A 27,169-nucleotide genomic window follows, 5' to 3' on the forward strand; every position below is an offset into this window, starting at 1 on the left:
TGTGAGAACTAGGTCTGGGAGCAGATTCCGTGGGGGACTGTGGACTCACCCCTGTGTGACTGCCATACCAGCTAGTTTGTTCAAGCGGGGGAGATGACAAAAGGCTGAGCTAGGCATGACCATGGAACTCACCAACACTCATGGGCACTGGGGTTGGGAACAGGCAGTACTGGTCTAGTTGTAGCATCTGCAGGTGCACCCAAGAACTGGGTGAGGGGTGGGTTAGGCTGCAGCATCTACCAGCAAACACAAAGGCCAAAACAGGGGGTAGGGGTCTCACACCTGCTGGCACATGTGAGAGCCAAGTCTGAGAGTTGGCCTGGTGGGGGAAATTGCTGGGGTCATAGCTCCCGCTGGTGAGCAAGTGAGTCAGGGCTGGATGTTGGTCAGGCAAGGTAGGGCTGCTTCACTTGTCGGCAGGTGTGTCGGTTGGCTCTGGGTGGGGGGTTGGGAGGGGCAGACTGGGCAGGGCCAGGTCGAACCATAGCAATGCTGGCATGTACACGAGCCAGGATTAGGTGCAGGCCATGCTGGGCTAGGCTAGGCTATCATACCTACTGGATGGGGACAGACTGGGCAGGGCTTTGCTACAGCACCCGCCAGTGAGAGTTAGGACTTGGGGACAGATGAGGTCAGGCCAGGCTACAGCAATAACCAAAATGGGGAGATGGGCTACGCCAGCAACCATTATTGGCATATGCAAGATCTGTGGTTGGGAGTATTCCTGGTCGGGAGTTAAAGGGATGCCCTTGCTGGGCTGTGGTTCCTACTGATGAGCACAAGAGCCAGAATGGGGGTGGCAAACTGGGTTAGACATGGCTATAGTATATCTTGGCATGGGTGTGTACTGGGTCTGGAGTGTGACAGACTTGGCTAAGCTCCAGCACCTGCTGGTTCTCACAAGAGCCAGAAGGGATATAGGTCAGGCTGGGCTAGATTTCTACACCTGCTGAAACACACAAGAGCTGTGTCTGGGGGTGGGACACGTAGCGCTGGGCTGTAGCATCCAATGGTATGAACCAGAATGGATGTGGGCTGGTTGGGTAAGGTTGCTGTTCCTGCCAGGACAGTAGGTTGGCCAAATCAGGTTGGGCCAAGGATCTGTCGGTGTGCATAAAATCTGCCACTGGGAGGTGACCTGATAAAGGAGCTTGCAGAACTCCTCTATCAGGATGCAGTTCTTGCAGATGAGCACAAGAACTGAGTCTGGGAGCAGACCAGACCAGGCCAGGTTATAGTACCCACCGATAGATGCGTGGGTCAGGTCTAGGTGTGGGCCAGGCTGGACTAGTTCATACATCCACTGGTAGATGCAAGAATCAGGACAGGGGGCATGATAGGCCCAATAGGGGGGCTATGAGGACTGCCCTGCAAGGCCACTGTTCCAACTAGTGAGCATAAGAACTGGGATTGGAGGTAGACCAGGCTGAAAAGGGTTACAAAGCCCATTGGCATGCATGTGAGCTGGGTTAAGGGGACAGCCAGGCTGGACTAAGCAACCATGTCCACTGGTACATGCATGAGCCAGAGTAAGTGCAGGCTGGCTGGGCTGTGCTGCAGCATCGGCTAGCAGGTGCCTGAACTAGGGCAAATCCTGAAAGTGCAAGATCGAGGGAGCTGCAAGTGGGCATAGTAGGAAAAAGGCACAGAAGTAATTACTACACTGATAGTCCTAAGAATTTACTGAAAAAGCAGCTTTGGCTAGTTCCAAGTCCAGTATGGAACACCTTCTCATCTAAATAGCATAGAAATCATCAAAGGCCAGTAGAGTCATGTGAACTCAACTCAGATAATTTAGGAGACCGGACAGCAAGAATACTTAGTAACAGTAACAATGGCTCAGAACAGCCAGTACATGTATTTTCAGTAGATAAAATAAACCAATCACCTAATTGATCACTGTTGGATAATACTATGAAATAAATTCATTATTTTAAAGGCTGGTATACAAAGGAATAGAATCAAAGATTTATCCTGGCTCTAAATACAAGCTATTACACTGGGTAACCAAATTATAGAGAAGAAAAGTTAGAATATTGATTTTCTAAAATTAATAAGAGCAGGCATTAAGCATTAGCAGCTACTTACATCACAACAAGAGACAATCAGTTATTTTTGTGTCTCCTAGTAGAATATAAAAAGATCTATAAGGTGTCTTGGTAACAACAAAAACCTAAATCTGATGAAATCTCTAGGTCCAATCTTCAATTTGTAAGAAGTATGAAAGTCCAATTTCTCAAATAAGTAAAGGCTCAAGTTATTAAGTGCATTGCAGACAAACTGATGAACATGGTAAGAAAATATGCGATTGAAAAGACAATTAGAACAATAACCCTGTTATTTGTTGATACTAAGAAAATACTATTTTTGTTTTTTGGTTTTTTTAAAGATTTATTATTTTTATTGGAAAGGCAGATATATATAGAGAGAGGAGGAGAAAGAGAGAGGAAGATCTTCCATCCGATGATTCACTCCCCAAGTGAGCTGCAACGGCCGGTGCTCAGCCAATCCGAAGCCAGGAACCAGGAACCTCTTCCGGGTCTCCCACACGGGTGCAGGAACCCAATGCATTGGGCCGTCTTCAACTGCTTTCCCAGGCCACAAGCAGGGAGCTGGATGGGAAGTGGAGCTGCTGGGATTAGAACCGGCGCCCATATGGGATCCCGGGGTGCATTCAGGGAGAGGACTTTAGCCACTAGGCCACGCCGCCGGGCCCGAAAATATTATTTTTGTTCTGCTAACAGTATAATAGCTGTTTTGTAGGTATAGTTTATATATATTAAACATAAGTACTAAAATATTTATAATTGGCATTTTCTACAAAATAATCGGAGTGGAGGCATGAGTGGGATGTAGATGAAACAAAAGCTAATGTGAGTGCAGGATGCTGGAGCTGGGGTGGGGTGCGTTTGGGGGGTTTGGTGCATTTTCCCAGCAGATTTCTGTGTTTGTCACATATTTGCCTCAATACAAAAGTAAGGTAATTAAAAAGGACAAAAATAGAACTCCAAGAAAAATGATAACAGCAATTCTAAAAAGCATCAAATCCAGGCCTCAAATCTTTAGATACAAAGAAATAATTTGTACAGTTATCTAGTTCACATAATTCATTAGAGAACTTAGAGACATAATGTTTTAGGAAGAGAAATTTTGACTGGTTTATAAATGTTTCATAATTTGTACTTATTACTGCTTGCACTAGCTTTTTGATATGACAGTGAAGTAGCTGCTGCAGGCTAATACTATCAATAAGTAGGTTTATTTTCACTTTCAGACTTGGAGGTTCACACTTGATGATCAGCCTAGCTCCAGGGGTCAGTCTCTACTACCGATACACTTGCTAGTCAGAACAGTGTATGCAAGAGATGGGAGGCCCTGCTAATAGCTGTGTGTATGTCTGTGTTTGCAAACCCACCAGGATTCACTCCTGGACTCACACGCTGTCCACCTAACCAGTACAATCACTTGTTTGGGCTTCTCTCTAAGCACCATGATTAGATCAGGTTAACACCCTCTCACACCATTGAACGTAAGGCCTTGAGCACCAACTCCTCAGTCAGGAGAATGAAGATTCAAAGACTAGCTCTACTGCAGAACAGTTCTGCCTATACTGGCACCTTTACTTCAAGTCATTAATATAATTTATTTTCTGGCAACATTCACAAACTCACAATCAAAAGACTTTATTTTCCAGATCATTATTATTTACCATAAGAGTGGTACTGCTCTTCCTGCTTGCAACGACAAGTACTTTGGTTTTGTGTTCTTTCTGAGGAGTGTGGTCTTGGGAGTTTCCTTTCCACTCCCAGTGGCAGAAGTCTCCTCTACAAAAAGAGAAGGAATGTGCATTCTGCCAGTTAGGAAGAAATTTTGCAACATGTCCTCATTGCCTGAGGTTAAAAAAAAAAGTGCCTCTTTTATACTACTTCCATTCCGGTTAAGCAGTTTGGTCTGCAGTATACGACCATTTCCAAAAGCAAATACTGCCTTTTAAAAGAGGAAGTGGAGTGGGGGTGGGGGAGCCAGGAAATGGCAATGAGCAGGATAAGAACAAAAAAAATGTATAAATACGAAGAATGGGAAGGGAGAGTGCAGTATTTTTCTCAAGAAATTGGTATTATGCCACAAGTAGGTGCATCTTTATAATTATTGTGTTCTTCCTAAATTAACTCTGTTTATGTCTTCCATTCTGATAAAAATTCCATTAGTTTCATATGAAATAATGTAGTGACATTTATAGAGAACAGGGATTCTCTGTAAGCCCTAGCACCGAGCTGAACAGTATCATTGACTGCAGTCATTGCCCTTCTACTCTCGTACGTAAAATGCTCAGAGAGCATGTGGAAGTGTTGGTTCTGTGTTTGCTGTGTAAAGTAGATAATCCTATGGGTATCATTCTGTACCATGGTTTACACACTTAGCAATACACTATGTGCCTCTTGGGTCCATTGACAGAAATTTAGATCATTTGTTTAAAGTCACTTAGCATACCATAGTAATTAGGTACTACATTGGACTATTTCCCATCAATAAACCATAAGATTGTTTCCAATTTTTTTGATTAACACTATTGTTGCTACAGTAAATTTTTAAAAAGTTGTGTAAAAGTGCATTTGGTGTAATGAAAAGAATATATATCTTTTAATTACTGTGGACATTATTACCAACTTTTTTCCAAAAATGTTTGATACTTAAAATCTTTAATGTATATATTACAACATTCATTTTCTCATTTATTTCTTGCCAACAATAAAGGCTATGATCCCTTTACAGCTGCCAGTAGATAGGAAGGATTATAAGTCACCAAGAAGGGAAAAAACACCCTCTTCTTTCTCTCAAATTAAATTCAAAACTATTCCGGTCTCTAGCATCGGTAACTGGTTTGTGCCATGAAGCCAGCATGTAGATTGGACCTAAGCGGTGGTTTTCTTTTCTCTATCCTGAAGTCCCAGATTGCCTACTGGGAATTCTATCATCGGAATTGTACTCCCAGGAAAAAGTATGTTATACAGGTTAATACCACCATTGTCATATGTGAAAGATATCTTGATATTCACTGGAAAGAAAAATAATAGAAATACAAATCTCAGAGGTTGAAGGACCTAGCCCAGGCTTGAATCTTGTGTATAAATTCCCTACCAGCTTATTATTCCACCTCTGCTTAAATTCCTCTAATGATGGGAAACATACAAAAGCAGACAGCCTATTCCAGAATAATAAATGTAACTTAGATCGAAGATTCATTCTGTGCCAGACACAATTGTAAGTGCCCGGCAGGAAGTATCTCATTTAATACTGACAAAAACCCTATGGGGGAGGATTTGCTGTTACACCTGTTTCACAGAATTACCCAAGGCTCAGATCACACAGCTGGCAAGTGGTTGTGGTGGATCTGAAGTCAATGGGAAGTCAACCCAACCTCTACACCCTACTGCCTCCCAGAGGCTGATTTCTAAAACTGTGAATGCCAACCTTTTTTTTAATTTCACACAAATCAGAACTGTTCTTCCTGAGGCTTTGTTTCCCTGCTCTTACTCCTCTTACTTCCATAAATTCGCCCAAACTCATTTATATGTGAAACTGCTATCGATATTTATAATAGCCATTAGGGTGTCAGTCTTTAGCTCAAGGAACCAGAACCCACCCCAGAGTGAGCGTGAACAAAGGAAAGCACACATATCTCGTATTTACTACAGATCCCAAGTCAAGCCCACCATTAGCCTTCATGGGACCAGGGCTAAAATTTTCAGGAGGAGGGACAGAGTTCCCATCACTAAAATATAAAACGTTAATGGGAAGATGAACATAACAGCATCACATTTTCAAATGTCAGTCAAATTCATCAGTGAAACACATGCACTGACTTCCAAAGAATGTTTCAAATACCTAAAGATTTAGTCTTTAAAAAAAAAGATTTATTTTTATTGCAAAGTCAGTTATACAGAAAAGAGGACAGACAGAGAGGAATCCGTCAGATGATTCACTCCCCAAGTGACTGCAACGGCTGTGCTGATCCGAAGCCAGGCGCTAGGAACTTCTTCCAGGTCTCCCACACGGGTGCGGGGTCCCAAGGCTTTGGGCCGTCCTTGACTGCTTTCCCAGGCCACAAGCAGGGAGCTGGATGGGAAGTGGAGCTGCCAGGATTAGAACCGGCGCCCATATGGTATCTCGGCGCGTTAGGCCACACCGCCGGGTCCACTTTTGACTATTTTTTAAGCAGCATCTCATTTAATGCTTTGTAGGGTTTTTTTTTTTTTTTTAATTGGAAAGTGAGATACACAGAGAGGAGGACAGACAGAGAGGAAGATCTTTCACCCTCTGGTTTACTCCCCAAGCAGCTGCAACAGTTGGAGTTGCACCTATCTGAAGTCAGGAGCCAGGAGCTTCTTCCAGGTCTCCCATGTGGATGCAGGGTCCCAAGGCTTTGAGCTGTCCTTGACTGCTTTCCCAGGCCACAAGTGGGGAGCTAGATGATATGTGAAGCATCCAAGCTTAGACATGTTGCCCATATGGGATCCATCCTGCACGTGCAAGGTGAGGACTTCAGCTGCTAGGCTACCCTGCCAGGTCCAAAACGATCCCATGTTAACAAGCTTTTCAAATTCAATGAAAAACCCTTATTAATTTTTACGATGAGAAATACATTGAGTAGAGGGGTCAATGCAGAACACACTGACACTGCTTCGTATGAAATCTCTACCCATGAAGTTTCTTAAATGGTTTTATGTCATTTTTTAATGTTTTCCTACAAAGCTTTAAAATTTTTCCCCAAAATGTTCTTGCACATATTGTTCTATTTGTTCTCGGGTGTTTTCTACTTTTCATGGGTTATAAGCTTGTATCTTCTGACTACCTATAACTTGTATATCAGTAAAGTTGGTTTTTAAAGTTAACTGTGAACTCCATTATCACTGCAAATGTTCTTATTATTTCTAACAAAATAACTAAATTGTGTGTTCGTGCCATATATTTGTGACATATTATATCCATAGTTCCAAAGCATATACTTTTAAATTTATCTTTCATGTCATATTGCTGGTGAGGGCTTTGGTATACTGCTGAGTGGAAAACAGATGTCATCTTGTTACCGCACATTTTAAAGGAATGAATCCTAAAATCTCACCTCCTAGTATGGTGATTGTGACAGATGTTTTACATCTAACTAGTCTGAGCCCAGCAGAGTAGCCTAGTGGTTAAAGTCTTTGCCTTGCACATGCCAGGATCCCATATGGGTGCCAGCACATGCCCTGGTGGCCCTGCTTCCCATCCAGCTCCTTGCTTGTGGCCTGAGAAAACAGTTGAGGATGGTCCAAAGCCTTGGGACCCTGCACCCACGTAGGAGACCCAGAAGAAGCTCCTGGCTCCTGGTTTCAGATTGGCTCAGCACTGACCATTGCCACTACTTGGGGAGTGAACCAGCAAATGGAAAATCTTCCTCTCTGTCTCTCCTTCACTCTGTAAATCTGACTTTCCAATAAAAACAAATAAATCTTAGAAAAACGTGATAGCTTGAAAATATTTTTAAAAACACAAAATACATCTAATTTCAAGAAGTTTCTTTGTTTTACGTTATTTTCCAGTTTTTAACAGACTCAATAGTTCATCTGTACAATTCTAAGACTATAAAGATACCCCCTCCTTTCTTCCTTTCTCTCTTTTGCTTTTGAAATAACATATTTTTTTTCACTTCCAAACAACATAAGTTCTTTTTATCAATTCTACTGATCTCTCTGTGGACTAATATTCTATTTTGATCATTACTTTAGCTCTATTTAATGGTGGGTTTTTTGGGAGGGGCACTAGTAATTAGATATTAGTACCATGATTTCAAATGACCAGGTTTTGTTTAGTTATACTCAGAGATGCTTGGTTATTACTGCTTGTCTTTCCTTCTCAGATCTCAGCCCTTTTCGCAGTGTATTATCAGGAGTCGTATTACTTTCTGCCAATGGTGCAGATGTTTATATCTCAAAAATATTTTCTCACCCTTATGCTCAAAAGGTAGCATACCTTGATATCCAAGTCGAGGTTGACTTCGATTTTAGTCACAACATTTTGACAATATTGTACTATTATTGCCTTTTGGCTTCTGTTGCTTCTGCTTTCAAGTTGGCTGTGTGTTCAGTGTAATTTCTGAGTAATTAGAATTTGCTTCTTCTCTATGAATCTTTTTTCCTAAGATTTTTTGTTTTCACGTCCTGCATACTCACTACAAGGGCCTATTTCTTTCAATTTGTCCTGATATTTTCTGGATCTGAGATTTTGTTTTTTCTGTCAGTTCCAGAGAAGTTTTCTTACTTCTCATTCCAGATGCTTCCGTCATCTCCTGTGGGACTCTATTCTATGTCCAACAGCCTTATAATTCTGCCTGCCATGTGTCTTTTGTATCTCCTTGTCCTTATTTCATATCTCTCACCTTTGGTTCAATCTGAGCTTCGCTCTGAATTTCTTTATGTTTTGCCTATTTTAATTTTAATTATCTAGTTTTTGCATCAACTGTGTTTAATCCGCTCTTAAACCAACTCTAATTTAAAATGCTAGTTATTCTGTTTTTCACTTGAGAACCTTCACTTGGTTTTCATTTAAATATAGCCTTTTAACTTAAAGAAAATTATTATTCTTATTAATACAACGTTATGTAAGCAGAATATAGATGTTAAGTACTATCCGTTTGCCTCAATTAAGGAGCCCAGCCTAAGAACCAAACATGAACACAGAAGCCACTTTAACTGAAGCTCATATCCACAGCAAGTCTCCTGTATGCCTACTCGATGACTCACCTGTGAAATCCTTCACCTTCTTTCTTTCCCATATTTTCAATTCTAACTTCATTTTCTCTAAAAATTCAAGGTATTATTTTCATATTTTCAACCCATCTGTTTCATTATGGGAAGTTTGAGTTGCAAATTCTACTGTTTGGTATTAATGTCTGCTGTTGCCATGACACCTGGAGTCTTCCTGTGTTTTTGTAATTTTGGGTCACAAGACCACATCCATCAATGCTCTACCTGTAGGAATCTTATGGGGCAAAAATTGAAGTTTATTCGTTTAAAAACTCTTCAAGAAGAACCTATTTCTCTCTTTTTGCCTCTATTAGGCAGTCAGCATTCTACCAAACTAGGATGAATTCATATAATCATCCTGAGTTGTATTGTACCAGATTAGGCACTGAATATACAGCATTTAACCCAAAACTCATGTGTAACCAGATTGCTGTTAATAGATTTTCACGAGAGTTTAGGTGGATACAGATATGTATTGTGCTTGCTATAAGTAGGTACACATTTTATGGTCCACCTGCTCACTTAGGGCAATGCTACAACAAAGAAGTGGTTTGTACCTTCCTCACTTCACCCTGATCTCAGCTCTATGACAGGAGAGAGCCCTTTTGGTGCCCCAGCATTATGCTGGGATCATGGCCCATACTGCTCATCTGAAACAAGCTAAAGCTCTATCTTCTGGCTGCACCAGACACTAACCCCCAAAATCACTGTTTATCAAGATTGACAAATTCCTCCAGGGCAATATTAGTGCCAGACACAAATTACCAGTCTGCTATTTAACAAGGTTTTCAGGTTGTAGTACCTAGACCTCCCCTTCTTTTGGAAGGCTCAGCTATGCATTTAACAAGTACAGTTCCACTTCCCTACTTCAGAGCTTTCCTGAGAGGACATTCTAAGTCCTTCTACTATACCATACTCGGGGAAACAGCAATTCCCATGTTCTCATTATGAAGAATAGGATTTCTGCGGTATTTTTCCCTTGGGTGCCATCAGCGTCACGCTTGCATTAAATCAATCAATAGCAAGAAAAGTGGAATTTCCAAAACTGAATGAAGACTGGTTAGGATTTACCCCAGGGACGCATGGGGGAGTACTGGATAGTGAAACAAAACTGGGAAGTAAGGAGCTCTGTTGGGGAGACAGAATAGCAAATCTGCCATACGGATAATTTAGGAGAGACTGGGTGGGTTAGTTTGAGCACTATAACAGAGTGAATGAACCAGCAAGTAACAGGACACAAGATGGAGAAGGTATTTTAGGGGTCAAAGCGTGGGAGTACTACAGATGCCTCAACTTATGAGTTCATATTATAGTCTGCATGCAAACTTGTGACAATGAGAAGTTTTAAACTGGAAAAATAACAACAAAAATGGTGCAGACTATTATTGTGAAAAAAACTGAAAATTAAGGGGAAAGAAACTAGAAGCAGTAATTATAATTTAAGAAGTGTTTGTAGTATATTAGTCATGAAATGATACAAGGAAAAAAAAGAAATGATACAATGAACTAAATCACTTTGGACTACAAAAGAATTCAAAGGGAGGGAGACATGAAAAAATAAGAAATTGTAATTTGATGACTCAATTGGATATGTTAAGCAAAAAACATTTGATAGTATTTGATAGTACAATGAACAACAGAGTAGCCAGATACAATCATAGAAGAATTAAATCCTGTCTGCAGCAAAACAGCTGCAACTGGAAACCATTTAGCTCACTGAAATAAGACAGGCTCAAAGAGACAAATATCATGTTTTCTTTGATATGCGATCCTGAATACAGAATTTTAAAAATATGTAATAATGAAACTGGTATCTTTTGATTTGATTATTTTTTTTAATCCTTTTCTTCACTACTCTGGAACAGTGATCTTTCTTCCTTTTACTTGTTGAACACTGAGGTTAGTGGTGTATTAAGCCTCTGATTATAAGATAATCTGAAATTAGGCTATTGAAAATATTAAAGCAAAAAAGAAGGGAAAGGAATGGAGGAAGGAATGGGAATTGAGGGAGAAAAGAAAGCATGGTTATCTTAAAAAACAAACAAACGAAAAACAGTATCCAGAGTTAGATCATAAGGATTTCAGGTCTAAGTTCTCTTGCAGTGATCTCGGACAAGTCACCAGCATCTCTGTTTCCTCTCACTTTCATAATGCAGATAAAAGTGTATTTACTGCCTATCTTAACATGTTACTAAATTATACGATATAGAGCTTTTGAACCTAAGTATTTACTGGGACCCCTCTGCCACATACAAGGATTTTGTTTGGGTATGGCAGCAGAACAAGTCGATATGGCTCTGTTCACTGATGTAATTCAGTGAAGCGTTGTTGCTGGCAAAGGGACATAGCAGTTGTTCATGTCTTTAGACAGGTATGAAGAACAAAAGGTAACAAGCGTAGAACAGGCATGGAGAGGAAGAGAGTTAGGATACATTCCCCAGCTACCTTGCATGGGAGGTGAAGGAATGTGATGCCTTGCAAGCTGAGGTTAAGTATCTTTCCGTAAACTTAGATATTATAGGCCAAAAAAGAGCTGCACAGAAAAATAAGAGGAGCCTAAATACACGTATCCCTAGTCAAAAGACTACCGACAAGGAGAGTCCACTTACTCCAAACATCCCCTCATCACAACCTTCAACAATGATTTTGTATGAGTGAAAAAAGTTCCTACCTGTAGGAGACCCAGCTGGAGTTCCTATGTCCTGGCCTCAATCTGGCCAAGCCTTGGTTGCTGTAGGCCTTTATATCAAACCAGCTGATAGAATATCTCACTTTGTCTTCTACCTTTCAAATAAATAAAAATAAACCTTGTTAAAAAGCTTTGTTTCCAACCCTATATTTAATAAGGTAAAATTGACAAATATCACTTCATACATTATGGTGTACAGTGTGTTTTCATCTATATAAACAATCAAAGATGATTAAATAAACCCAATTCACATAGCCATCACTTCATATCCTGTCTTTCTGTGGTAAGAGAATTTAAGACCTACTCTCTTGCAGTCTTTAAGCATACAAGACATTAGTGCCAACAGGTACCATGCTGTGCAGCATGGCTCCAGCACCTGACTCATCTTTCACCCGAGAAAACATACCTCTCCACAGGCCCCCTCTCTCAGTTCCTGGAAGTCACAATTCTACTTTGCTCAGAGGAGTTGGACTGTTTCAGACACATTGGATAACTTGTATCTTGCTGCATTTGCCTGCCTGTGGCAGGTTTCCCTTAGCATGTCTTCAAGGTTCAGCCACGTAGTTGTGTGATGGAGGAATACAGAATGTCCTTCTTATCATGGCCCTTGTGTGAATGCACCACATTTTCTTTCTTCCTCTGCAGATGGACATGTTGGCTGTTTTCATATCTTGGCTGTTGTGAATAATGCTGCAATGAATATGGAAATAAAGTTGCCTCTTCCAGACTGTATCATATAGAAATTCTATTACTCATTTAGAGGGTTATCTAAACTATTTCCCATAGGAGTTACCCTATTAAACAATTCCCAAAAGTACTGTAAGAGTTCTTTTACTCTAGTTTCTTACCAATATTTAAACTTTTATCGTTTTTAAATTTTTTTTATTGGAAAGTCAGATATACAGAGGAGGAGCAGAAACAGAGAGGAAGATCTTCTCTACTGATTCACTCCCCAGCTGGCCACAATGGCCAGAACTGAGCCAATCCAAAGCCAGGAGTCAGGAGTGTCTTCTGGGTCTTCCACATGGGTACAGGGTTCCAAGACTTTAGACCATTCTGGACTGCTTTCCCAGGCCACAAGCAGGAAGCTGGATGGGAAGTAGGGCCACCAGGACACGAACTGGTGCTCATATGGGATCCTGGCATGTGCAAGGCGAGGACTTTAGCCACTAGGCTACCACACTGGGCCTTAACCTTTTATTTTATACACTAGCTATCCACATAATATGGGGTGATAGATACCTCATTGTAGTTTCGATTTACGCTTCCTTAATGAGTAGTGGTACTGCATTCTTTGAGGAACAGTTGTAAAATAGAATCCTCCATGCAATGTAAATGAGTGTTTCACAGCTACTAGAATTAATGTAGATGTCTCCCACAATGTTTGTGGAAAAAAACAACTTGTACACTATTTTAACAGAGAATGTGACATATTATTGAGAGATACATGTACAGTGAATACATAAAAGCATACATGAGTGTTAGTTGTTTCTGAAGCTAGAACAAAATACCTGAGACTGAGTAATTTATAAAGAGCAGACATAGCTGTGGGGAGGGAGAAGTCCAGGGTCATGACACCAGCAGATGGTGTCTGGTGAGAGCTGCTCTCTGCTTCTAAACTGTACATTCAAACCAAAAGCATTGAACATTGTGTCTTTAACAGTTGAGGCAATGAGAAGGCAAAATATCCTAGCTAGAAGTGTATTAATCCCACGAATGAGAGTTGAGCTTTCATAAGCATCTCCCAGAGGCCCAACTTTTTACACTGTCACCTTGTTGATTATGTTTCAATACATTAATTTTGAAAGGACACATACATTTGAAACATAACACATGGAAACAGTAACTACAGACACATGTATGGTGGGGGTTGGGGGTCCCTAGTCTCAGCCCTAGCTACTCTGCTTCTAATTCATATTCCAGATAACATGTTCCCAGGAAGGAGGCAGATGATGGCTCAACTATGTGGGTTCCAGCCACCCATGTGGGAGGCCCAGATGCTTAGCCCTGGTTGTTGCAAGAACTGGAGGAGTGAACCAGCAAAAGGAAGCTCTCTCACTCCCTCTCTCTCTCTTCTTTGCAAGCAAAATGAAAATATGTAAATTTAAAAAATTTTTTTTAAAATTTCAAAGTCTGTGTTAAGCCAATGGAGTTAGTATTTGCAGTCACTTGCAGCCAACAGCATACAAACATCAGCCACAGAAGTTTTCTTTCAATTTTCCTCATGCTGGGAATAAGAGTTCATTTGTGGCTCTTATCAAAGTTTGATAAAATATTCTCTATTTTGATTCTGTCATGAAAATTTTCCTCACCAAGAAGCTTACAAAGATATTTCCATGTTTTGAGTATATTTTATCACTTACTACCTATTTATGGAAATTCAATAAGCACATATTTAAATTTTTACAGTCAAATTGCATTGGAAACATGGTTACTGAAATCAAACTGTAGTTTTGGCTTTTCAAGTAAAGGAAAATGCACCAATTACATACATATCTAGCAAGATCTTGTTTTGCCATTTACTAATAAAAATTAGTATCATTCAACCAAACTAAATAATTCAGCATGTGGGAGGTAACACACAAGGAAACAAAAATTGACTTCCTAGTTCAGTATTAACACTTGTTGTATGTGCCAGGGATTATGAAAGATGTTTTGTATGTAATGTCCTATTTAACTTTCACAATAATTAAGCCCTGAAATACTACTTATATTCCACGAAGGAGGAAACCCAGGTTTAGATAGTTTAAAAATCTTAATGTCACAGAACGGGAGAGTGGATAGGTGAAGAGTCAGCTCTAGAGTTTCATGCTTCAAATCTGACACTCTTCCCACCTGGTAAGCTTCCATTCTGGAATTTATTTGTTCACTGAGCTATGGAGCAGTCACTGTACTTAACAGTGAGAGGAAACGGTGGATAGAGCATACATGTTCCTGGTATCATGAACCTTAGACAGGTAGCTGAACTACTCGACCTCACTCCAAAGGTATCACTGCCCATTTCAGAAATCACATTGTGAGCATAAAACTTATATTTTTCAACACTTCATCAAGTGTGCATCTTTGATTGTTCTGTTACTATCAGTCTCATGATGTAAAGCAAACAAATTAAGCTCACAATAAGGCTGCCTGAAATGTGTTATCAAAAATATCATCAGACAGAACAACTGTTGATGAATTCTTGCAAGAATTATATGAATACAACAACTCACACAGCAATAACACTATCTAACTGCATATAGAAGAACCACATTGCACTGGATTTCCAGAAGCATCAATTTTACACCTGTAGAAAGCCTAGAGGGGTTGTGCGTACCGTGGTGATCACTGAGGCGTATCATGCGTACCCGCCACTGGGAAGATATTAACATGCATCATACTCAGTGGACTAGTCAAACACGTCAATGTCATGGATATTTGACCTAAAACTCAGTGTGCCTTTCATTCCAGTCATGGAACAGTAGACACGCTTTTCTCCCAGCAGCGTCAAGAGTGCGGCAAACAACATTCTCGTTGTATGTTGTATTCATGGCCTTAACCAAGTTCTGTTACAAATGTCTCAGTTCGTATGTGGGCAATCCTACAAAAAAGTGGCTGCTCATGTAAGCTTAAAATGTATAATACATTTTTTTAATAATAAAAAAATTCTTGCTGTTTCTGGAGTCTGCATTGTTAATTCCCAGTGTGCACAAGAGTAGGTTTCATTTCCAGTGCTTGCATAACAAAAGGCTTAGAAGCAATTAGCCTAGATATTTTATGTGACAGTGATTGTGTGCATGCAGTTCATAATTGGAATGATTGTTCAGGGTTAACAGGGCTGCACTTCACTGTCAACGTATACTTGCTTCATTTGGACTGCAGCCCATACACTGTACTTATCATTAATTCAATCACTGTTTGGGGGAACTTACTAAATAGATTTCCAGATAAAACCACAATTACCTTGTTATGTTACTTAGTGTATCTCAGAACAATAGCTTGAAAACAACTGATATATTGGTTAAACCCAGTGCTGCTTTTTAACCATAAAATATCAGGGAAAAAAGTGAGTTTGTATCATCTCTTAAGTTTCTATGCAATTTAAATATGGGATTTTTGCTCCCATTATTCATTCATCCATTTAAATAAGCTTTAAAAATTTGTTTAGGATTTCCATTGCAATTGTGCTACTGCCTATTGCAATATCTTTGTGCCAAAGGTACACGAGACAATTCTTATTGTTGAAGATCTCAAGCTTTGGGCTAGCACTAGATGTAATGCCTTCCATGTGGTATCCCACACCAGTTCAAGCCCCAACTGTTCCCCTTCCAACCCAACTCCCTGATAACGCACCTGGGACAGCAGCGGAAGATGGCCAAAGCTCCTAGCTCTTGGCTTCAGCCGGGCCTAGTCCCAGCTGCTGTGGCCATTTGGGGAGCGAACCAGCAGATCGAAGATATCTAGTTCTCTCTGTATCTCCCTCTCTGTAGCCCTTCCTTTCAAATAAAATAAATACTAATATTTCAAAACAGATCTCATACTATAGCAGGAACAAAAAAGCCATAAACCTAAACTTATATCATAGGAAAGTGCTATTGTGGAGTCATGCTGTGGAGATGGTGGGAGGAGGTGTGACCAGCCTGGAAACAGAACACTGAGCCTGACAAACAGAGCAAGCTCCAGGTGTCCCAGGAGCTGAGGCTGCAAAGGCAGAAGCAACTTCCCCTACTCAAGTAAACGGGCCAAATGGCTGGAGGAAAGATGGGGCAGGATATTTTCTGTCACAATAGACAGTATATGCACAGCGTGAACAGTAGATCTCAAGCTCTCAGCAGAGGGTCCTGAATTGGAACTAGAGCCTTATCACGTAGCTTGACATTAATGGGCAGTAGTGGGCGTGGGCTGCACAAAGGATAACGAACTGCTCTAGAATAACACTTCTGGCAAAAGAGAGGATCAGGCTGAGGTATGTTGGAAAGGTTGACACTTTGTCTACAAGTAAGCCTGGCAGGATTTGATGAACGCCTAGTAGGGGAACACAGAAAAGAGTTCAGAATCACCCCAAGATCTCCAGAGTAGAGGAACAATTGGGCACGTGTGCCTCCAAAACAGAAAATACACAGGGAAGGAAAAGTCTCAAGATAATGACTCCAGCCATGATGAGCTTCAGAGTATTGCATTCATTTTAAAATTCTTTTAGATTTTTATTTATTTTAATTGGAAAGCCAGATATATAGAGAGAAGAAGATAAAAAAGGGAAAGATCTTTCATCCTCTGGTTCATTCCCCAAGTGGCTGCAACAGCCAGAGCTGAGTTGATTCGAAGCCAGGAGCCAGGATCTTCTTCTAGGTCTCCCATGTGGGTTCAGGGTCCCAAGGCTTTGGGCCATCCTCAACTGCTTTCCCAGGCCACAGGCAGGTTCCTGGATGGGAAGTGGGGCTGCCGGGATTAGAACCAGAGCCCATATGGGATCCCAGTGTGTGTAAGGTGAGAACTTTAGCCACTACGCTACTGCACCAGGCCCCAGAGACATTTTAAAACATGAATGTGTAAGAGGCAGGTGGAGCAGTGTCTGGCAGGCCTTGACCTTGATGCAGAGATCTGCAAGTCATCAACATACAGTAACAGATTGAAAAGCTTAGATGAAGTCATTCAGGGACCTATCAGTACAGTAACCAATGGCCTGAGGACTGCAGGACTCTGAAAACAATTAATAGTTAAGAAAGTTGAAGGAGAAGCTGCTAAAGAGGTCAGAAAAAAATAGTCATACATATAACAAGTGAATGTTATGAATTTGGGAGTCCCAGAAGCCCAGAGCACAGCTTGGATGGGCAGATGATCAGCACTTCAACAGCAGCACACAGCTGTAGTCTGGTAAGCACTGCATGAGCGCACTGTGTTTAGCAAGCACGTCATCCCTGAGGCTTTAAGTTGACAGTGGGCGTTGAAGGCAGACTAGGGTTCATTAAAGAATGATTGAGAGTGGATGAGGCCGAGAAATGGCTGCATTGCTACAGGTTACACAGCCCTTCCACACTTGCCCAAGACAACAAAAACAAAAAAGAAAGAGCCAAACACAACAGCCCTGTTGGCCTGTAACACTCACTGGTGAGGTGGCATCCACCGTGAAGTCAGCAGAGATTTGCTAGGCTTGCAAACAGAAGGGCTAAAATTCCCAAAAGAATTTTCTAAGACCAAGTCTGTGAAATAAAGTATGCTCTCGGATGTCCGATGAAATGAAACAAAGATTCCCTATAGGCAACCTTAAGGGCATGTAACATTTGCTCTCAATCATAAGAATTGAGAGTGAAAATGCACTCTACATGGAGCATGGCATGTCATAACACACCATTCAGCGATTTGAAAAACATCAAATAGCTAGAGTCTAAAAGGAACTGTAGAAAACAGGCAGTCTGTGAACATTAAATCTGTTGGTATCGCAGTGGCTCCAGCACAAACAGCTCAATATATCCCTAAGTCATTAAAAGATAACACATGAAGTCAACTAGAGGCAGCACTCCGAGGGCTTAGACCACAGCACCTGACAATGCATGTACATGTCTTGTTTGTCAGTTAAACAGCCCGCCGTCTTTCAGTACCTCAACATTTCAGATGTACTATCTTTTCCCCTTATTTATCTGCAATGTTTTCAGATACACATTGTATACTGGAAATTATTTTTTAAACTTCACGTGGCATTTCTTACCAGTTGTTAAGAGTATCTGTATTTGAGAATGTAGAATCACTGATTCATACATCCACTCAAAAAATACTATCCTCATGTACCTACAGGCCTATGTGCAGAGGTACAGAATGAGTAGTGTAGGTACAAAGATGAAAACCAACAAAGTCCCTGTTGCCAGTTTTACAGTTTATGTGGGGAAAAACAAGAGGGAAAAAGTACATTTAAAAATTAAAATGGCACAGATGATTATGGAAGATGAAAGCAGCACACAGAGGGCTAAGCCACCATGTGGGATGCTCACATCTCTGGCCCCTGCTGCTCTGCTTAAAGCCAATGCTCCTGCGAAGGCAGCACAGGGCGGCTCAAGTGCTTACTCCCCTGCCACCAAAGGTGGAGACCAGAATGCAATTCCAGTCCACTGGCTCAGGCAGAAGCTAGGCCTGGCAGTTGTTGCTTTTTCTGGAGGAAACAGCAGATACAAGGTCTGTATTTCACCTTGTATCATTTCAAGAAGATAAACTTTTAAGCACAATCAAGTAGGTAACACTCACCCTAGTTACCAAATGGCTCTAACTGGGACTGGTGCTGTGGCTCAGTAGGCTAAGACTGTGCCGTCAGCCACCATCTCATATGCTCCCTGGCTCAAGTCCCAGCTGCTCCACTTCTTTTTTTAAGATTTATTTTATCATTTTAATTGGAAAGTCAGGTTTACAGAGACAGAGATACAGAGAGAAAGACCTTCAGCTGGTTCAAACCCCCCCCCCCCCGCAATGTCTGTAATGACCAGAGCTGAGATAAGCCAAAGCCAGGAGCCAGGATCTTCTTCCAGGTCTCCCACACAGGTGCAGGGTCCCAAGGCGTTGGGCCATCCTCGACCGCTTTCCCAGGCAACAAGCAGGGAGCTGGATGGGAAGTGAAGCAGCTGGGATACAAACCAGGCTCATATAAGATCCTGGCATGTGTAAGGTGATGATTTAGTTCCTAGGTTACTGCACTGGGTCCCACTGCTCCACTTCTGATCCAGCTTCCTACCTGATGAAGGTGTGGGAAAGCAGCAGAGAATGGCTCATATTCATGATCTCCCAGCACCTGGCTCTTGGCTTGGGATCTGCTCAGCTCTGGCCACGGGGGGAGTGAACCAACAGCTAAAGACCTCTCTGCTGTGTGATTCTGCTTTTCAAATAAAAAGAATAAATCTAAAATATGGCCCTATTGTTTTCTATTTTTAGCTGTTCTTATGTTTCATTTCTGTAAAACACTGTCCACAATGTTAGAATCAATGCCATGACCAATTAGTAGGTCCTAATCCTCAACTTTAAAAACAATGCAATAAAATTTAACTTCCACTTATTTGAGGTCTTGATGGAAAGTGGGGAGTGATCCTAACTGTGGGCAAATTCTTTTTTCAATTGTACTTGCTCGTGTTTTGTAATTTCAGGTTTGGTCCTGTCTTTCCACAGATTTCCCTAAGGGTCCTTCCTTGGCCTTCCAGGTTGTACAGACCCTAACTGCTTTACTATTCCAACACAGAGTCAACAGATTTACAGAATAGGATTCCAAGCTGTAATTTACTGAGCTTTATCACAGACCAATAAAGTCGTTTGGATCCTTCTAAGAAACTCAACATGAATACAGGGTTACACGTTAAATGTTGGTGGTCTATAGTTGCTGAGACCAGTTTAACTGAGGGGGCATGCTTTTTCCTGCAAGGACCAACTTCTGCACTCATTTCCTCCGCATCAAGGAACACGAACAAAATTCTCTCTTCACCTCTCCTTAAAGATGTATTTATTTGGACCTGATGCTATGGCTCAGTGGCTCAATGCTCACCTTGCACACACCAGGATCCAATACGGACGCTGGTTTGTATCCCAGCAGCTCCACTTCCCTTCCAGCTCTCTGCTTGTGGTCTGGGAAAGCAGTCGAGGACGGCCCAAAGGCTTGGAACGCTGTACCCATGTTGGAGACCCAGAAGAAGCTTCAGGCTCCTGGGTTAGGATCACCTCAGCTCTGGCCGTTGTAGCCACTTAGGGAGTGAATCAGCAGATAGAAGATCTTTTTCTATTTCCCATTTGTAAATCTGCCTTTCCAATAGACATAAATTAAGATGTATTTATTTGAAAGTCAGAAGTAGGAGGAGGGAGCAATCTGCTGCGTCACTCCCCAAGTAGCTGCAGCTGCCAGTGCTGAGGGCCGAGCTTTGTCACCAGCAGGGACCTGCACCAGCAGATGCTTCCACGGGATGCTGGTGTAGCAGGCAGTGGTCCCACTTGCTCTGCTGGCCAATTCTTCCCTTGAATGCAAGGCTGGAGGTAAGGGGTACCTGCAGTGCTAATTTAATTCTAACACCTGAAATGACCTCCTGGGCTTGTGCTAATTTTCTCAAATACAATTCTGTGGTTCTATCAGGATAACTTTCATCTCTCAGACAGGAAAATATAATTTTACTTTAGCTTTTGCAATCCCCACCCAGATGAAAACCATACCTCCGGTTGGGCCTGCCTTGGTGCTCCAAAGAACTCCTGCCCTATATGGGACTGCCAGTAGGCCCATGGCGGATGCCGAACACTTCTGAGGAGTGACTATGCTCTCCAACTGAGCTTTAACATGAGGGAAAAAGTACACATTTCCCCTCCGAAGAAACCTAAACGGTGTGGGATCTAAGTGCAGAGGTGTGCGGCACGCCCGGAGCCTCCAGCTCCCCGCCAAACCCCTTTCCCGTCTCCCGCGGGGCCGGGCCCGCGTTCCCCTTCCTTCACCTCCTGCGCCAGCCCCTCCAGGTCCGACACCCCGGGGCCGGCCGTCGGTCAGGGGCGGCCTGGGAGCGGGCCTCGGTCGGGGGCGGCCTGGGAGCGGGCCCCGCACGCCCCGCCGCGCCCCGCGCTCCGCCTTCCTCAGGCCGCCGGCGGCCATGGCGGCCAGGCAGCTCCGCGCGCTGGCGGGCGCCGCGCTCGGCCCGCCACGTCCGACGCCCCTGTGGGCCGGAGCAGGGGTCCCACGGGTGCTCGGCCTCGCCCGCTGCTCCGCGGCCGGCCGCCCCCCGCAGGGCGGGCCTGAGGGAGCCCCGAGGCGCCCGGCCAGCCGAGAGCTAACCCCGGCGGAGCGGCGGATCGCCGAGCTGCACGCGGCCGCCTGCGCGGTGAGCCCCTCGTCCCCGGGTCCTGACGCGCGCGTGCCCCCGCTCCCGGCGTTTCACCCCTAGCCCGGCCCTGGCTTGGAGTCCAAGGACAAAGGATTTGCGGGGTGCTGTCCTGGCTGGGAGGCAGCTCGCGCCCCCGCGGGGGACACACCGGGCCCTACGTGCGTGCGCGCGGCCGGCCGTGCGTGCGCGCGCTCGTGGTGCGGGACGGGGTGTCTAGGCCTTAGAGGAGACAGTGTTGGGGGATCCGGAAGTCTCAACGCAAATAGAGATGCGCTGTACTAGCTTGAACACTTCACTGGTCAGGCGTTTTAATACCGACCAGGTGTGGATAATGTGGATTTTGTTTTTGCTTTCACTGCTACTCTCTTGTCCTCTCCCTCCTCCTCACTAAAGGGGTCCACGCTCCCCCCATAGACTCTGTTGGACTGTTTTCTTTGAGTTTGAGGGTCACAAGGCCGCTCCTTAAGCAACCATATCTAAACTTAGCCCAGTTTCTGACACCTGAGGCTATGTGTGTTTAATGGTGACATTGTTTCTTGATGATTCATTTTCATTATTAATATTTTTGTTACCTTGACCAAAGAAATGATGTGGTTTAAAGAGACCACAGGGAACTGGAGTGCCTTCGGAGGCCGAGAACTCTGAGGTCATCCACCCTCTTTTGAATCTACCACACGGGATGCAAGAAGCCCAAATCCTTCCTTGCAGGATCCAAGGTCACCGGAACAACAGGCAGGAACCCTGAGAGGTCCACAGAAACAGAACAGTGAACTTCCTTCGGGACTAGGGAGAGGAGCTTTCTCTGGTCCTTACTTAGCTCCAACTTTGGATCCCCACCCTCTCTTGCAATGACTATCAGGGTCGCTCCACAGCCTGCCCCCCCCCCACACACATTAGAATTGATAGAGAACAATAAGGAAAGCTTAGAACCAGACAGGAAATGGTCAGCATGGACTCACACATACCTTACTAGGTAGGACACAAAGAATAATTACTCCTCACTAGGGTATTGAAGATTTCTCTGCACGTCCCTCCTAAAACTGTTCTGCACCTCGATTGTTGACATATGCCTTGTTAGAATTATAATACAGTTTAGACTATCCTAAAATCTGCCAAGTTCAGCAAAATTATGCTTCAACACTATAAACTGCTAAATACTAAAATGAAAACAGACATGAGACAGCTGAATAGTACCCTATAGCCATTTTAAGGTATATAGCAGCCGGTTGTATATAAACTAAAATTGAAATATCAATGAAGTAGTCACAGGTGTGGTTAAGAACTTGCATTTTTTTAATGTATTGGTTACTCAATACCATATCACTTAATTCCATAATGTAAATTGTTGTTGATGTTATGTTGTGGCTTTTAATTGATCGGGATGATATTCTGCCAGCTCCACCTTCAGACCAGAAATGGGGTCCCCAAGAAACGGTTGCATTTATCTGGACAACAAGATGCTGGACTCTGTTTGGTATACTCTTGCAATGAAAGAATCTTGATTGAATTTGAAATGTAATACAACAATAAGGTGGAGGAATCCACCATAGAGGGAGGGCATGGGGAGGGGTTGGGGGATTCCCAGAGCCTATAAAACTGTGTCACATGATGCAGTGTAATTAATAAAAAAAATATATATATTTTTTTAAAAGAAATGATGCAATTTGAACACCCTTGAGTGTTCCGGAAGGCACTCTGTGGTGACCGCGTCATATTTAAGAGCGCGATGGGAGTCCCTGCTACTCGGCCTCCCACACAGCTGCCGGCCAGTGTACCCAGGAAAGTAGCCCAGGCGTCTGAGCCCCTGCTGCCCACGTGGATGGACACTGATGGTGGTCTGCTCCAGCCCGGGTCTCCTCCCCATTAGGGAGTGAATTCCCGATGGATGGTCAGCCTGCCCTCCCTCTCAGGGTCTGCCCCTCTGTCACACAGCTGTGGCCTCAGGCCCACTTACCCGCGTGGCCAGTCAGATGCCCTCAAGAAAGGGCTGGCAGTATTAGATGGAAGCTCCAAGCCCAGTTCTAAGTTGCTGCTGCTTTTTTGGAACAAATCACCACTCCTCAGGGCAGATGGTTCTCCCTGCGCCCAGGGCGAGCCACTGACCATCCTGCTTAGCTGCCTCCAAACACAGACTTTGTACGGGAAGTCGTGACCTGACCATCACTTTGGAGTGGTGTTTAGGGCCCCCAGATTTGTGTAATGGGCTTCTGGTTGGGGCTCTGATGCCTGGCCTAGCTTTGCTGGAGTGTCCTGGACTTTTACTTCCTGTGTCGCTTTGTGCTACGGTATAGTCATGGAAAAAACTTCAATCACAGTAAAATATTCTATTGCTAAAGAAGACCTTTGAGGAAGTTGGCTGAGGCTCGTACAGCAGTGATGCTAGGCGACAGGCAAGTTGTGCATGTGTTGCAATGAAAAGGGTTTCTACAAGAGTCACCGCAACGTAAAAAGGTTATAAAAAGTCCACGAGGAAGTTCTGCTGCAAGCTCAGGTGTGAGAAATATCACCCAAATGACCCATATCATCAGAGGAGACTGTGTTGATTGTACCTTCACCAAAAGTACTCAGGAAACTGTGTGTGTGTGTGTGTGTGCGCGCGCCTTGCTCAAATGTAGGTAGAGTATGCTTCCTTGAAATATTTCGAAGGATATAATAAAAATTGTTTTTGATCAAACCTGTACAAGGAGTGAGTGCTAATATGTTGAAACAATACTTTTTTCATTTAAAAGTAGAACATTCCATAAAAAAGGACATAGTATAAAATGTGCAATACAATAACACGTCATGAAAGCAAAGTGTTCCATAATAGCAAAGGTAGTACTTCTCCATAAGGACGGTTGGTTTTCATTAGCACCATTTCTGTACATTTAAATCATTATCCACATATTTTAAGTACTGAAATTACAACTGCAACTTCTGAGTTCATTTTCAGCCTCTTAAAATCTTAAAATCATTTAAATCACCTGTTATTAAGCTTGTTACCTAGAAACCAAATGAAAAATATCAGAGTGGCTGCACAGTTATTGGGTATAAGGGAGTTCTTGTTTTTCCATCAACTTCTCATTTTTCTCAAACTGTATATTTTCTCCTTTAGCCACATAAAGTTGGATTGTGTACAGTGTCAGAATGCATTCAGCCTTTAATTGCGAGTGCCACTATAATTGTGGGGAAGAAGTTTAATATTGTTTAAAATATTCTTTTACAGTATTTTATGAGCAGAAATTATAGTGAGGAGATATGATGAATACAGAGATGAATGAATTGTTTTATTACTCTTTAGGCTGGCCGGCTAAATTATGTGGATCCAGCTACTGGCTATGTGGTGCTCACAGAGCTCGCCCACTTGCAGAGAGGTGAATGTTGTGGCTCGGCTTGCAGACACGTGAGTACCAATTCTCGCATTACAGCTGCAGTCTGTGGTGCTTCTGAAACTTCATAAATACCTATTATTTGAACAACAAGTCAAATAAAAAAGCAAAATAGACCTGGAGTGCAGTTTTCACAAGCTACTTTAGCCAAGGATGATGAAGTCCTTAGTACCAACATAGGACCTTTAAAGTTAATGGAATTTTGTAATGTTTCGCTGTGAACATCAGTTCCTTAAACTCTATGATTTAAACTTCATGGGAGCTTTTTATTACAAGGAAACTTTTCATGAGGTTTACAATATGTTGTGTTCACCAGACAGATGCAGAGGGGCAGGGCAAGAAATCTAGAAGGTTGCGGACTGGATCCTAGAGAGCATTTTCGTTATTAGCTGAATAAGTTGAAACTTGCCCAGGACTGACAGATGGGTTTCCTTTAGATGATAGTGACTTGTTTCTTCCCTCCCTCATTCCCTTCCTCCATCCTTTTAGTTCTTTCTTCCCACTCAGTGTCTTCCCTCCCTCCTTCTGTCCTTTCCTCCCAGTCACTTCTTCCCCTCAACCCCTTCTCTCTCTCCTGTGATTCCTCTCAAGTTTCTGTTTAAAATAATGGGGAAGCTGAATGACCCAAATTTAGTTAGTGCTGAATATTTCCTACAGGGTTCCTTTCGGTGGGTACATCTCTTTGCTCGTTAATGCAAATGCCACTTGCTCCTTTCTTTATTTGAACAAAGAATAAATGGAAATGCATTCTTCCCTATTTTTATTCTATTTTCAATGGAATGGTAGTAAGGTAAATGGCTATGAAGTTAAGATCATAACCACAAGTAAGTTCTGTTTACAAAACACCTTGTATGTGTGATGCAGTAAGTTACTACACCACACTAGCTACATGTAAGTTTTAGCCAGTGTTGAGAAATTAAAATCTAATGGCACCAGTACCTGTGCCATTAGCTATTTCTAATCAAACATATGAGCTTTTTGCATAAGTTGAGGACTTGAGGATTTTTAAGAGTGCATTTTTGACAGTAAAATTCTTAAAGTTGGAAGGATGCTTTTAGGAAATGGTTCATGAACCTTAATTAGGACCACTTGCCTGAGGTTGCCATTATTCTCTTCTAAATCTGCAGGACCGATAGATCAAATGTTCTGTATAACCTTGTTAACAGTCTCCTTTGTTCAGGAGAAGTGTGCTCACACAGAATGATGATTAAATAATTCAATCATAACGTCTTTTATTTTTTTCTGCAGTGTCCATATGGTCAAGTCAATGTTAAGGATCCATCTAAAAAGAAGCAATTCAATTCATATTTTTATGTTTGACAACAATTTCATACTCTGTTCTCTATTTAATTGGAGCTGTGTTTAAAAAAGAAGAAGAAAGTCCTAATCCAGAATTGCTCCCTGTGCTGCTGGGATTCTAGCACCAATTTAAACTTAAATACTGACATTAAAAGAGCATCAATAAAATAAGAAAAAGCTAACAAATGTTTTTGTGTTTTTAAAGTGACATAGTGATAGTTATTTTCCTTTCTTTTTGCTTCATTATCAGACACATATGTTGAAGAAAGAAAATAATGACTGTTCAAGGAAAAAAAAGGCAGCAGTCAGGTCACGCTGGAAGCTCTGGGTTTCTCTTAGCCTCGGTTCTCCGGTTCTCCTCTGCACACGTTGGGGATCCCAGGAAGGTTGCTGGCACGCAGGAGTGGAGTGCATTCCCCCTTTATTTCTGTCTTGAGCTTTAAGGGCGTTGATATGATGTTATCATGTGCAGCATATGAGTGCACAGGAAGTACCATCCTGCTTCAAGAAACACTCTCGTCTCCCATCTGTTCCTTTCAATGAAAACTTTACATCATCTTGACTTAGGGCTCAGGCCAGTGCAGATGCCTGGCTGGGACCTTCGTCCTCCGTTCCCTCCCCACACGTTCTTATTCCATTTCTCTTGGGGCTTCCAGGGCAAAACTATTTTTGAATGCTCCCTCAGTTTCGCATCCTTCTCTGCACTGTACTGATGTACTGAGTGTCAGTCTCCAAGCTGCGTGAGCCGCTCTTCTCACCCCTCTACTCCCCAACGGGGGCAGCCACTGCCCCCACCCCCAAGCCCTTTCCTAGCCAGTGGAAGTTGTTCAGTAAAGTGGAAGGCCGGCTTTGTCTGGCTCTGACCTCAGCTTTTCCTAGGGGCGATCTAAGAGCCCCACCCCCAGCACCTTAGGGAGCTGCGTCAGACTCCACCTCTGGCCAGAATAAACTTAAGCTACCAAAGGTTCTGCTTTTTTATTTATTCAGAATAAAAGTCAACTGTGAAACAACTGAAGAGACAAGTAAGGTTCAGATTTTCGCCTTGGTTATGCCTTCAGCTATTGTTTGTTTAATTAGAGAGGAATACCGAATTGTCTCTAAAAGTTGTTGGCGTTCAGGTACCCCAGTTGTTCTAGTGGGAAAAACTAAGCAACACTCCCAGGGATCTCCTCAGGCGTCAGCAATTTTCTAGAATGCTGAAGAGCAGTGCTTGTGGCCTAGGAC

The 27,169-nt window shown here is 42.7% G+C and overlaps 1 protein-coding gene across 1 annotated transcript; it reads left to right on the top strand.

Annotated features, from left to right (window-relative positions):
* Window positions 1–21,009: 21,009 nt before the first annotated feature.
* On the top strand, window positions 21,010–26,122 carry C10H1orf53 (chromosome 10 C1orf53 homolog). Its single transcript, XM_058669712.1, has 3 exons — window positions 21,010–21,275; window positions 24,559–24,660; window positions 25,895–26,122. Exons 1-3 carry the CDS (start codon window positions 21,048–21,050, stop codon window positions 25,964–25,966), a joined length of 402 nt encoding a protein of 133 aa, XP_058525695.1. The 5' UTR covers window positions 21,010–21,047; the 3' UTR covers window positions 25,967–26,122.
* The last annotated feature ends 1,047 nt before the right edge of the window (window positions 26,123–27,169 follow it).

This window comes from Ochotona princeps, chromosome 10 (assembly GCF_030435755.1).
Source record: "Ochotona princeps isolate mOchPri1 chromosome 10, mOchPri1.hap1, whole genome shotgun sequence".
NCBI classification, from domain to species: Eukaryota; Metazoa; Chordata; class Mammalia; order Lagomorpha; family Ochotonidae; genus Ochotona; species Ochotona princeps.

Bases quoted from the DNA above. Each gene is read 5' to 3' on its own strand.
- C10H1orf53 (XM_058669712.1), top strand. From the start codon at position 21,048: ATGGCGGCCAGGCAGCTCCGCGCGCTGGCGGGCGCCGCGCTCGGCCCG. The intron at 21,276-24,558 runs GTGAGCCCCTCG...ATTACTCTTTAG, and splicing joins TGCACGCGGCCGCCTGCGCG to GCTGGCCGGCTAAATTATGT. The intron at 24,661-25,894 runs GTGAGTACCAAT...TTTTTTCTGCAG, and splicing joins GTGGCTCGGCTTGCAGACAC to TGTCCATATGGTCAAGTCAA.